This window comes from Vigna unguiculata, chromosome 8, assembly GCF_004118075.2.
Source record: "Vigna unguiculata cultivar IT97K-499-35 chromosome 8, ASM411807v1, whole genome shotgun sequence".
Lineage (NCBI taxonomy): Eukaryota > Viridiplantae > Streptophyta > Magnoliopsida > Fabales > Fabaceae > Vigna > Vigna unguiculata.
In genome coordinates, this window is record NC_040286.1 from 23022241 (window position 1) to 23036066 (window position 13826).

The following is a 13826-nucleotide window of genomic DNA, read 5'->3' on the forward strand; positions in this document are numbered from 1 at the left end:
TAAGCCTTTGATGAGTTCAAGTAACTTCTAATGAAGCATAATTGGGTGCATGTGGTAAGTTAAATTCAGAATGTATGTTAATATGGCAGAGAGAGTGAGATAGATTTATATGAAACGATATGCTAATAAATGAGAAGAATGCCAAGTGCAATGTGTGAGGTGCAATTCAGTTTATTAACATGTAAGGATATATGAAGATTATGTTTAGTGGATGGGGTAGTTAATAGGCTACATTGTTTATGTTAATTTGGAGAAGTGTGTGCAATCTTGGTGACTATAATATATGTGATTAAAAAGGTGTGTATGAGTGGCTAGTGATAGAACTATGATTGGTGTGTGTCCTAATTATTCTATAGTTTGGTGTGTTGTGTGATTGGGATCCCTTGGGGATCTGTTTAAGTGCCGAGACACCAGTAGCAGTGTGCTACAAGCATGGTGCCTGGCGGCGCAAGCGAGCCGCCAGGCGGACGGAACACAAATCAGTGACAGTGGCCACTGTTGACGCGTGGTGCCTAGCGGTAGGGAGAGTCCCGCCAGGCGGAATGGAACAGCAGAGACTCTGATGGCACGGTAGCACCTAGCGGCATGGGGCAGGTGCGCCAGGCGGTGGCGACGAGTGTCGCCTGGCGGCGGGACGGAGTCCGCCATGCGGTGACGGTGCAGAGATGATTCTACAAGCGTGTGGCGCCTGGCGGTACGTGTCCCCAGCCAGGCGGTGACGGTGCAGTGATGATTCTGCGGGCGTGTGACGTCTGGCGACGTGTGATGCCCGCCAGGCGGTCTAAACCTAGTGTGTGCCTAGCGACGAGAGATGCGCGCCAAGCGGTTTTGGTTCAGTGATGGTGCGCGAGGAAAGGTTTCTACACAGCTTTAGGTGATGTTCATGATGCGAGGCTTTGGTTGGGGGCCCAGTTACGAGTGTAATCTTGTATTGGGGTAACACGTGACCACTCAAGGTTGTAGCCTGGTGGTTTAGGAAGTCCAGTGGAGTGTGCGAGTTGTGGTTCGTACGGCGAGGTTCGGGTGATTGCCCTCTTCAAAGTGATTATGATAGAGTTTTGGTAGTATGGAACAACTACAAACTTTATGTTTGTTTCGGGGAGCTCCACTTGGTGTCACGGTGAGATGCTATGGCAAAGTTATTCCCACGTGTGGACTATCAGGTGGTGGCCTGTAGTCAGAGGGGCGAGTAGACACTCGTGCAGCAAAGATCGGTCATCGTTCTCACCTAAAGGGTATAGAAATGATAGACGTCTAATGAAAGTATTGGAAGTGGAGAAGTAAGGAACAATGGAGAAGAATACTAACTCGGGGTTTTAAGGTTGCGATGTTGTATTTAATAGTTTATGTTTTTGGTTTTATTTAAATGAGCTCACCCCATCTGTGTGTGTGTGGCGATGATCATGTAACTTGTTACATGGGAGCAGATGTTAATGCAGGTGAGCAGGCGGATACGTAGAGACGGAGTGGGGATCACGATGGGATTATTTACTCAGTTTTATTATGATTTTCTTCTGTATTTTTTTATGGTTTGGTTTTGTAATAACTGAATAGTACGATTTTAATTACTACGGAAGCGATGTTGAACTTTTAATTTTCCCACGTTTTTTGGAAATTGCGAGAATAAATGTGATGTTTTATAAATAATATTTCTTATTTATTTTTAAATAGTAATTTCCGACTAGGACATTGCATATGCATCTTGAGCTGACTCATATTCATTCTTGGGTGGATCTAGCTGATGCTTTCATAAAGCAATATAAATTTAATATGGATACAGCACCAAATAGAATACAATTGCAAAATATGACAAGGAAGAAAAATGAAACTTTCAAAGAGTATGCCCAACGTTGGAGAGAGATAGCTGCCCAGGTTGAGCCACCACTATATGATAAGGAGATGGTTACAATGTTTGTGAATACACTACAACCTCCATTTTATGAGCATATGATTGGAAATTGGAATATATCTTCTAATTTTGCGAACATTATCATCACTGGTGAAAGGATTGAGACTGGGATAAAAAATGGTAAAATTGAATATGGCCCACCCGCGGCTGCAAATACCAAAAAACCAGGTTTCAATCAAAGTAAGAAAAAAGAAGTTGAAGTTCATGCCGCATCCGTATGGGATAACCGTACACCTGTTAATTACCAAATACAGCCTGTTTCAAACAATCAGTTTCAACCTCAGAAAGCGGCTGCTAGTGATAGTGAGAACCCTGGTCAAAGTACCAATACAAGGAGGGAGAGGAAGTTTATTCATTTTACTCCTATTCCTATGACATACATAGAGTTGTTACCGATGCTTCTTCATAAATCTTTTGTTTCAATTTTCCCAATGAAGCCACAAAAACCTCCTTTTCCAAGAGTTATGATCCAAATGCCATATGTGACTACCATGGAGGGGCAAAGGGGCATTCGACAGAAAGTTGTTTTCCTCTCAAATATAAGGTACAATATTTAATTGATTCAGGGTGGTTGACATTCAAAGAAGATAAACCTAGTATTGAAAATAACCCTTTGTCGGGGCATGAGAAGACTTCAACTAATGCTATTGAGGTAAGGGAGCAGAGGTTGGTAAGAAAAGTGAGTGAAATTTGGAGCTCTATTATATTCATCCTTGAAGCACTATTGGACAAGGGGTAGTAAAAGATGAATATGATCGGAGTAATGCATGTGCATTCCATCCGGGTGCCGAACATTCTATCAATGATTGTGTGGAGTTCAAGCTAGAGTTGTAAAATCTAGTTGATAAGCATTTCCTACAAGTTTTTCATGGAAAGAAGGATGAGGAGGTATTGGCACAAACTGATGAACAAGTCAATTTAACCACGCCAAAACCTTTAGTGATTCATTTCACTAGACCTGCACCTTCTCTCATGGAACAAGGAAGGCAACCCATGGTGATAAAAACACCCTCCTCTTTTCCTTATGAAAGTGACAAAGCGGTTCCATGAAAATATGGAGTACATGAATTAGGTGAGGGACAACAAGTTGAAAACACTTCTATGCAAGAAGGTCCAATTGTTGAAAATATATCAGGTCTTGGTGGGATAACAAGGAATGGTCGTTTCTTTACACCACCATATCTAAGGAAGGAAGGATGCCAAAGAAGTAAAGTAAATGATGGAATTGAAAAAGCAAAAGAGATATTAGGAGAAAAGATGATACAAGTTCATGAAGACTGCGGAAAGGATAAACAAAAAGAAATATCAGATGAAGAGGCCTGTGAATTCTTGAAATTCATACAACAATGCGAATACAAGGCGGTGGAGCAGTTGAATCGTATGCCAGCTCGTATTTCGCTTCTGGAATTGCTCATGCATTCGACAGCTCACCGAAAGTTGCTAATGAAAATATTGAGTAGGGCTCAAGTTGAGCAAAATATTTCGTTGGATAAATTCGAAGGGATTGTTAATAATATTACCATTAATGATTTCCTTACTTTTTCGGATGATGAGATACCCGTTGAAGGAAGGGGACACAATAAGGCTCTTCATGTATCTGTTAAATGTCTCGATCATGTTATAGCTCGTGTGTTGATTGATAATGGTTCTTTCTTAAATGTGATGCTTAAGGTGACGTTGGAGAAGTTATCACGTGACAAATTCCCTATGAAGCCAAATACTATGATTGTGAGAGCTTTTGATGGTAGCAAAATAGAAGTGATAGGAGAAGTAGAATTGCCAGTTCAAGTTGTTCCGTGTGTATTTCAAATAACTTTTCCAGTAATGGACATCTAACCAGCATACAGTTGTTTACTTGGTAGACCTTGGATTCATTCTGAAGGGGTGGTGCCTTCCACTTTGCATCAAAAGTTGAAATATGTAATGGGGATAAGATGGTAACAATTTCAAGAGAGGAAGATTTTCTGGTGAGTGGTCCTTCATCAACTCGATATATTGAAACAACAGAGGAAGCTCTTGAGACAACTTTTCAAGCTCTGGAAATTGTGGGGAATACATATGTTGAACCATTTCAGATAAAGCCATATTTGTCATGTGCCTCTCTGATGATGGCAAGGGTATGTTAAGAGAAGGTTATGAATATGGAAAGGTATAGGCAAAGTCGGACAGGGACCATTATTTTCACTGAAAATTGTTGAGAACAAGAATAGATATGGCCTGGGGTACAAGCCTACTAAGGAGGACAAAAGAAGACTAATGGAGGAAAAGAAAGAACGAAGCTTAGCTCGCTTGCAGCGTCGGGAGCCGTGGGTAGGAAAGAACTCCATTTGTGACTTAAAGAAGAGCTTTCGTAGTGCTGGATGGATCAATGCTACTCAAGTGGCAGCCGTTGAAGATGAATCTGGGGAAGGAAGTTCTAGTTTGGTACAGCCCTGTCCTCCCGACATGCAGATCGATAATTGTAAAACCGTGAATTTACCCGTGGTGTTTAAGTTCAATCAAATGTAATGCTTGTTTTTATTTTTGTCTAGTTGTTCTTTTTTGTTTTTCTCCAAAACATTCTAGGATGTCTTTATGGACTGGTTTTATCTTTCGTTTTCAATTCAATGTGATGTTCAATTATGTTTGCTTTCACTACATACTTTGTTTGTCTATTTATTTTCTTTTATAAATCCAAATAATACAAATATGACAATGAATGTTTTGAAAATAATGATGTTAGTATTCCTAATTTTGAGCACCTTATCAATAATATGGATGATGATCATGAAGATGATTGGGAACCTTCTTCCGAGTTGTTAAGGTTAGTGAAACAAGAAGACCGAAAAATAAAACCCTATCAAGAAATCATTGAAATACTTAATCTTGGGGATGAAGATGAGAGAAAAGAGGTTAAAATTGGTAACAACATGAGTAAGGAGGTATGAGGAAATTTATGTGATTTGTTGAAAGAGTTCAAAGATGTGTTTGCTTGGTCATACCAGGATATGCCTGGGTTGGATACTGATATAGTTCAACATAAACTGCCATTTAAAGAAGAATGTCCCCCGGTTAAACAAAAGTTAAGACGAATGAAACCTAAAATGTCACTAAAGATTAAAAAAGAAGTGAAGAAGCAATTCGATGCAGGGTTTTTGGCGGTAGCAAAATATCCTCAATGGCTGGCTAACATTGTTCCTGTGCCGAAAAAGGATGGTAAAGTTCAAATGTGTGTTGATTATAGGGATTTGAATCGAGCTAGCCCTAAGTATAATTTCCCACTGCCACATATTGACATCTTGGTAGATGACACTACAAGATTTTCATTGTTCTCTTTCATGGATGGCTTCTCCGGATATAATCAGATTAAGATGGCGCCGGAAGATATGGAGAAAACCACATTTATTACGCTTTGGGGAACATTTTGTTACAAAGTAATGCCATTTTGGACTTAAAAATGTTAGGGCAACTTATCAAAGAGCGATGGTGACTCTTTTTCATGATATGATGCATAAAGAAATCGAGGTTTATGTGGATGATATGATTGCTAAATCTGAATCGAAAAATGATCACATCATTAATTTAAGAAAATTGTTTGAAAGGTTAAGAAAGTTTAAACTCAGATTGAATCCGGCTAAATGTACCTTTGGTGTAAAGTCAGGAAAGTTGTTGGGTTTTATTGTCAGTGAAAAAGGTATTGAGGTTAACCCATATAAGGTGCGAGCAACAATGGAAATGTCAGCTCCTAATACTGAAAAAGAGGTGCGAAGGTTTTTAGGCAGACTGAACTACATTGCTATATTCATCTCACAATTAACTTCCACCTGTGAGCCAATATTTAGATTGTTGCGTAAAAATCAAGTTGTGGAATGAAATGAGGATTGCCAAGCAGCCTTCGATAGAATCAAACAGTATTTACAGGATCCTCTCATACTGCGTCCGCCGGTATCGAGGAGGCCTCTCATTTTATTTTTAACTGTGTTGGATGAATCAATGGGTTGTGTTTTAAGGCAGCATGATAAGACAGGCAAGAAAGAGCATGCCATTTATTATTTGAGTAAAAGATTTACAGGTTGTGAACAAATATATTCTATATTGGAACGAACTTGTTATGCATTAACATGGGCAGCACATCGTTTATGTCAATATATGTTGAGTCACACTACTTGGTTGATATCCAAGATGGACCCAATTAAGTATATTTTCTAAAAGCCTGCTCTCACTGGTAGATTGGCTCGGTGGCAAATATTGCTATCAGAATATGATATAGTCTACGTGACTCAAAAAGTCGTTAAGGGAAGTGCTTTAGCAAAATATCTTGCTCAACAGCCCATTGAAGATTATCAATCTATGCAACCTGAATTCCCAGATGAGGACATTCTTGCCCTATTTGGTGAAAAGAAGGGTGGCCATCATGAAAAGGCTTAGATATTACTGTTTGATGGAGCATCTAATGCGCTTGGACATGGAATAGGGGTAGTACTTATCTCACCAAAGAATCCTTACATTTTGATGACAGCAAGGTTGTGCTTTAGTTGTACCAACAATGTTGCAGAATATGAAGCATGAGCCATGGGTATTTTGGCAGCTATCGAGTCAAAGGTGAAGGTGTTGGAGGTGTATGGTGATTTGAAATTGGTGGTTCATTAGTTAAAAGGGGAATGAGAGACTAGAGATCAAAAGTTAATCCCTTATCAAACATACATTAAAGGATTGATGAAGCATTTCGATTCCATTAAGTTCCATCACATTCCACAAGAGGATAACCAATTAGCTGATGCTTTGGCCACCTTGTCGTCAATGTTTGAAATTAGTCAAGATGAGGAAATGTCGATGATCAAAATGAGGAGTTATGAACAACCAACATATTGCTATTTAGTAGAAGAAGAATTAGATGGTAAGCCTTGGTATTTTGATATAAAGCGCTATCTTAAGACCCGAGAATATCCTGAAACAGCTTCTGAGAATGATAAAAGAACCCTGAGAAGGTTAACTTCAAGTTTTATTCTAAATGTGGATGTCTTGTATAAAAGAAATCATGACATGGTACTCCTCAGATGTGTCGATACAAGAGAAGCAAGGTTGATATTGAAATAAATTCATGAAGGAGCTTTCGGTACACACATGAATGGGCACTCTATGGCTAAAAAGATTTTGAGAGCTAGTTATTTTTTTTAACTATGGAGAATAACTGTTACATGCATGTGAAAAAATGTGAAAAATGTCAGACCTATGCAGATAACATTAATATAGCTCCTACAACCTTAAATGTTCTATCTGCACCATGGCCATTTGCGATGTGGGGAATAAATGTTATTGGAGCCATAGAACCGAAGGCGTCAAATGGACATCGTTCATTCTGGTTGCAATTGACTATTTCACCAAATGGGTGAATCAGCTTCTTACGCAAATGTGACCAAAAAAGTGGTAGTAAAGTTTATAAAAGAGGAGTTGATATGTCGATATGGGCGGCCTAATAAAATTATCACTGATAATGCAACTAATCTGAATAATCAAATGATGAAAGAGCTATGTGAAGAATTCAAAATTCAACATCACAATTTGTCTCCTTATCGCTCGACAATGAATGGGGTCGTTGAAGCTGCTAATAAGAATATAAAGAAGATTTTGCAGAAAATGGTGATTACATATAAAGATTGGCATGAAATGTTTTCCCTTGCCTTACACGGATATCGTACATCGGTACGGACCTCAACTAGTGCAACGCCTTTCTCTTTGGTATATGGGATGGAAGCGGTCCTTCCTTTTGAAGTAGAAATCCCATCTCTGAGGGTGCTAATGGAAACTCAGTTAGAAGAAGCAGAATGGGTACAAGCTAGATTTTACCAACTTAACTTAATTGAAGAAAAAAAGGTTAACAATAACTTGTCATGGACAATTGTATCAGAGAAGGATGAAAAGGGCATTTGATAAAAAGGTTCGTCCAAGAGAGTTTCATGAAGGTGGTCTAGTCTTGAAAAAGATTTTTCCTATACAAAAAGACCATAGAGGGAAATGGACTCCAAATTATGAAGGCCCACACGTAGTGAAGAAGGCATTTTCAGGTGTTGTGCTAGTTCTCACAAAAATTGATGGGGAAGAGTTACCTCTACCTGTCAACTTAAATGCAGTAAAGAAGTTCTATGCGTAATGATCTGATAATGATTGGGAATATTGACATAGCTCTTATGGTTCATTGTATTATGCTTTATTGTAGTCAAGTCTGGATTGTTATTTCTTTGTAATTTTGTTTTAAATTCTTTTGTAAGTTTCTTTTAGCATCACACTGAGCTTTTTTGAAATAAAATACCATGGGTTTAAATCACAAAGTACAAGTCATTCAGTATAGCCCAAAGTGGTTCTTGAAGGGTGGCATGGAAGTGATCAAAATAAACAAAGACGATCAAGAGTCGAAATTGTTTGACTATGCAGTTGCAAATACAATGCATTGCAAGAAGAGGCGAAAGAAAGTGAAGAGAATTAATCAGAGTGAGGAGATATAGTTCGTCTATGTTTTGTGGCATTGAGGGTAACAAATCAAATACTTCCTATTTTGAAGCATTTTACACTCATATTGTTTGAATCCTCCAATTCATGAAGATTTCCCTAAGATAAAGGATTTGCCAAAGAAAAGAGAACATAAATAGTATGTTGGGGCACATTTTTGATAGCTCTGTTTGACTAAAAAGGTTGTTCTGAGTAAAAAGAAAAGAGAAAAAGTAAAAAAAAAAGAAAGAGAGAGAAGAAAAAGAGAGTTATACACGTAAATAAAAATAAATAGTGATATGTGTCTGATGTCATTTGTTTGTCACTAAGTTAGCTCTCTGAAGAGAATGGGGAAGTCAAGTTTTAAAATGATATGTGACCATCTTTTTCTCATCCAAAAATATGATTTAAAAAAAAAATATTTCCATTATACCCTTTTTGAGCCAAAAAAATAATAATTTATTTCCAAAAATACCCCTGAATAAGGATCATCAATATGTCAAAAATTGCAAGGCTATTACAGGGACTCAATTAAGTGAAAAAGCATTTCAATAGAAAAAGCCAAAAATTGGAAATACAAAGAAAGTCATAAAGTAATAAATCTGAATGGCTGAAAAAGGAATTTGAGAAGAAAAAGTTAAGAATGAAGAGAACTTTAAAAGTTCTAGACCCTAGATGATAGCTGAGGTTATAATCTTGCAAACGATATTTGTTACAAAATGTAAAAGCCACTAATAGTTTATTTGAGCCTCTAATATCTATTTCTTTCAACACCCTTAAGCCCGGGCCACGTTACAAGCTAATTAAAGTCCACGCTGATTGAAAAATGCTTGTCAGATTTTGTTCATGGGAATAACTTAGAAACAAAAATTTGGTTGATGGCACATATTGAAAAAAGGAAAGAGAGAAAAGGAAAAAAGGGGGCAAAAACTCAGTCAGTTGTTAAATTTAGTCAAAAGTTTTAAAGTGAGGCAATCCTTTTCGATACAAGTTTTTTCATTGAAACACGTTGCTGACACAAGATTGCGTCAGCTGTGTAACATCTATCCATGGGTTCAAACATACATGAGATGTATTGTGCATCAAGAAAATGAATGTAAGGCATACGGTGCTCTCATTCCACACAAAGATTTGCCTAATTCCTCGTGATTCTAATATAGAGTGTGAGGTGATAATGAGAAAAAAAAATTATGAGTATGCATTGAATTTGATTATTGCAAAAGCAAATGATTATAGAGACATCTATCTTCTTTAAAAAAATGATGATGATGAATGAAAAATGAAAAATGAAATGAAAAATGAGATGAAAAATGAATGATTGAGGATGAAAGGGAAAGAAAAATGAAAAGTCAAAGGTTCTAGGTGATTCATGCATAACATGCATTCATATTGTCTAAACTAGGATATCATACTTTCAAATTACTTTTTTTATGTCAAGACCCTCTTCGATAGAATGGTCATTGATTTTCACGTGTTTTCATATTGAGGCCCTCTGCAAAATCAATGGTCATCGATCTTTCATATCGAGGCCCTCTACAAAGCAATGGTCATCGATCTTTCATATCAAGACCCTCTTCGATGGAATGGTCATTGATTTTCATATGCTTTCATATCGAGGCCCTCTGCAAAAGCAATGGTCATTCTTTCATATCGAGGCCCTCTGCAAAAGCAATGGTCATCGATCTTTCATATCAAGGCCCTCTGCAAAGCAATGGTCATCGATCTTTCATATCCAAACCCTCTTCGATGGAATGGTCATTGATTTTCATATGTTTTCATATCGAGGACCTCTACAAAGCAATGGTCATCGATCTTTCATATCAAGACCCTCTTCGATGGAATGGTCATTGATTTTCATATGCTTTCATATCGAGCCCTCTGCAAAAGCAATGGTCATTCTTTCATATCGAGGCCCTCTGCAAAAGCAATGGTCATCGATCTTTCATATCAAGGCCCTCTGCAAAGCAATGGTCATCGATCTTTCATATCCAAACCCTCTTCGATGGAATGGTCATTGATTTTCATATGTTTTCATATTGAGGACCTCTACAAAAGCAATGGTCATCGATCTTTCATATCAAGACCCTCTTCGATAGAATGGTCATTGATTTTCTTAATGTTTGCATTGATGTGGTTTCTTTTTAGAGTCTAGATGAAATTAGTGTTTCTGTCTTTTCTTATATTTTACTTTGATGATATGAAAATGACTAATTTTTCGTATCATCTAGTAAGATCTAAGGAAAGAAGGGCAGCTGCCAACACCCAATTTCATCCGAGCGAACAAAATTGTTTTAAAAATATAAAAATATAAAAATATAAAATAAAATAACATATATATATATATATATATATATATATTCAAAAATAAGTGTTAAATAAAAAGGGATAAAAATAAATTGTTAAGAAAAATATAATAATAAAAATTAATTAATAAAAGTTTTTTAATTTATGTGTTTTAAGCGTTGAGTAAAATAATTTTTGTTTTTTATATAATAAAAAAATATATTTTCGTTTTTAATTAATTACTAAATTCAGAAATTAAAAATTAAAAATTAAAATTGAAAATAAAAGTTGTTTGTAGGATTAGAGGGAACAATTTCTTTTTCTATCTCAACTTCTACTTCAACTGCTATTCATGACATCTTTGGCACAGAGTAGACGGATCGTGAGAGAAAAAAACTGAAACCAACATTCATATACACGGTTTTGTCTTGTTCTCATTTTTTTTCCAGAGGCATTTTTTCATTCAGGGGATACTTTCATTTCACGAAACAAAAGCTACAAACTTCTTCTACTCTCGTTCACGGAACAAACAATAGGGAAGAGGAAAAGAATGGAGTAGTGATAGAAACAACAGTGCAACAAAGAATATAAACAACAACATTTAGAATCAAGAACATAGGATAACAGTGATAGAAAAACAAAATTGAGACATTAAATAAGGTACGTAATCTTCAATCTTCAATTTTTGATACGATGCTCTGCTCATTCTATTTATTGTTATGCGATAATGGTTTGAATTGTGAATCCCTTCATTTGATGCTGCCTAAAATTGTTAATCAGTGAATTAAAACTGGAAATTGAAAATAAAAGAGAATTGAGTTTAAATAATCTAAAATATAAGGGAAATAGAAAGGGTTTGATTTACTTCAAACAAATAGAGGCTTGGTAGTGAGCATTGCTATTCTGGAAATCGTGGGGCAGCCATGGTTGGTGTTGGAATCCTTTATTAAAGGTAGTTCACAGTGGTCTCACCGTTGTTGGTAGGGTGGTCACGGCAAAGGAGAGGTGAGTCACAGTTGAAACAATCTTGGATTTTGGAGATGAGCGGTGGTTGTTGTCGCTGTTGGTGGTGGTGCGATGGCGGCCGACGCCGTTGTTGGCCGCGTCGCTGCAGACGGTCAAGGTCTCAAGTTGGGGTGGCTATGGTGTTTTGCTGGAAAGAAGAAGATGAAGTAAGGTTTAGGTCTCATGTTTAACTTGTGTTGTGCGTTTTTAGGGCAGATTTAATGTTTTTCTTCATGCACCACCACAATTCATTCGTGCACCACCCCTGTATTTAATTATGGTTAACAAATTTAATTTTTTTCTTCATGCACTACCACAATTCATTCGCGCACCACCCCTGTTTTAATTAGGGTTAGTAGATTTAATTTTTTTTCTTCATGCACCACCACAATTCATTCGGGCACCACCCCTATTTTAATTAGGGTTAGTAGATTTAATTTTTTCTTCATGCACCCCTTGCTTTTAATTTGGATTCTGTTTATTTATTTACTTCATGCACTCCCCAATGTAATAACCCTACATCCCTTACATTAAGTTTTATTTTACTTTATGTACCTGCGTTTTCACTAAGAACACACCCCACTCCTTTATTTTCTTCTTAGGCTAAGATGCGTTTACTTTAATGCACCCCACGTTTTACTTTATGCACCTCGCTTTACTTTAATGCACCCCGCATTTACTTTATGTACCCTGCGTTTCTCTTTATGCACCACATTTTCGTGTATCTTTTATGTTTTTTCTCATTTATCTTTTTTTTTTAATTAAATCTCACATTTCAATCATATCGTTTTCAAAAATAATAAATGTATTTTAAAATTGAAATAAGAATTAAAGTAATTTTATTAAAATCATACAAATAAGGATAAATAAAATTTAAAGTTATTTTCTTTATTTTTATCTTTTAGTGTCTAATTGACCGCTCGTGTCACATGACACTCTTTTATCAATAAATAAGTTATAAAAAATGTATTTGGTGTCTAATCGGCCGCTCACGTCGCACAACACTTTCTTTTAAAATGCAAAATTGTTAGAAATTATTTTTAATGTCTAATTGACTACTCACGTCACACGATACTCTTTTTTCAATAAATAAGTTATAAGAAATTTATTTGGTGTCTAATCGGTCGCTCGCGTCGCACGACACTCCTTTTCAAATATGTCAAAGGACAACTTTAAAAAATTAAATCATTTAATCAAACAATTTTATAAAGAACTACCTAGCCCTGATTCTCATTTTAATAAGAATACGTAGGACCAAGGTTAATCCTTATTGAGTCCTTTTCACTCAAAAATATATTTGTTCAATTTATTTTTTTACTTTTGGGAAAGATAAATATTTTGAAATAAACACATCTCTTTTGCAAATTTAATTAAAGGTACCGCCTTTGGGCGGGTGTCGTAGGGTGCTCATACCTTCCATACGCGTAACCGACTCCCGGACCCTAAATTTCGCTTTCGCAGACTTTATTTTATTTTTATGGTTTTCCATAGTTTTTCATAATAAACTATGGTGGCGACTTCAAAATTTCTATTTTCAAAACAATTTATTTTTAGTTTGTCGTCCCGTCGCGATTTAGGTTGCGACACATTGCATAAAATATTCATTTGTGTCTGAGTTATTTGAGTTTGCATGCATTAATATTCTTGATTCTGATTCTGAATATTATGTGGATAATGTTGAATCTGCTGAGTTTGACTCTCGGGTGTTATACCTATTGACTTTGATGTTATACAATCAGATTGCACTAACCATGTTGCAGGAAGTACATATGCATCTGATTGTTATGCACAAGATTTTATTGGAGGATGGAGCAAAACCAGTTAAACAACCATAGAGGTGATTGAACCTTGTCATTCTAGAGGTTATGAAGAAGGAGGTGACAAAGCTTCTACAAGTCGGGATCATCTACCCCATTTCAGACAGTCAGTGGGTGAGTCTCATCCATGTGGTTCCCAAAAAGAAGGGCCTCACTGTAATCAAGAATGAAAAAGATGAGCTGATTCCAACAAGGGTGCAAAATAGTTGGAGAGTTTGCATCGACTACATAAGGCTAAATCAAGAAACCAGGAAAGACCACTTGTCCCTGCCTTTTAATGATCAAATGCTTGAGCGCTTGGCAGGTAAATCTCACTACTACTTTCTTGATGGTTTTTTTGGTTACTT

At 36.6% G+C, this 13826-nt stretch overlaps 1 protein-coding gene and 1 long non-coding RNA gene across 2 annotated transcripts; one reads left to right on the plus strand and one right to left on the minus strand.

Moving 5' to 3' along the window:
- Positions 1-6604: 6604 nt before the first annotated feature.
- LOC114195005 lies at positions 6605-7281 on the plus strand. Its single transcript, XM_028085405.1, has 2 exons — positions 6605-6934; positions 7117-7281. The coding sequence occupies exons 1-2, from the start codon at positions 6605-6607 to the stop codon at positions 7279-7281; spliced, it is 495 nt and encodes a 164-aa protein (XP_027941206.1).
- A 3964-nt stretch (positions 7282-11245) lies between these two features.
- LOC114195642 lies at positions 11246-11950 on the minus strand. The gene is made up of 2 exons (XR_003606519.1): positions 11523-11950; positions 11246-11420 (listed from the first exon to the last, which is right to left on the minus strand). It is a non-coding gene; the product is annotated as an uncharacterized LOC114195642 (long non-coding RNA).
- Between the last annotated feature and the right edge of the window lie 1876 nt (positions 11951-13826).

Coding starts and splice junctions, on each gene's coding strand:
- LOC114195005 (XM_028085405.1), top strand. CDS start 6,605: ATGAAGCATTTCGATTCCATTAAGTTCCATCACATTCCACAAGAGGAT. Junction 6,935..7,116: donor ATAAAAGAAATCATGACATG/GTACTCCTCAGA, acceptor GAAAAATGTCAG/ACCTATGCAGATAACATTAA.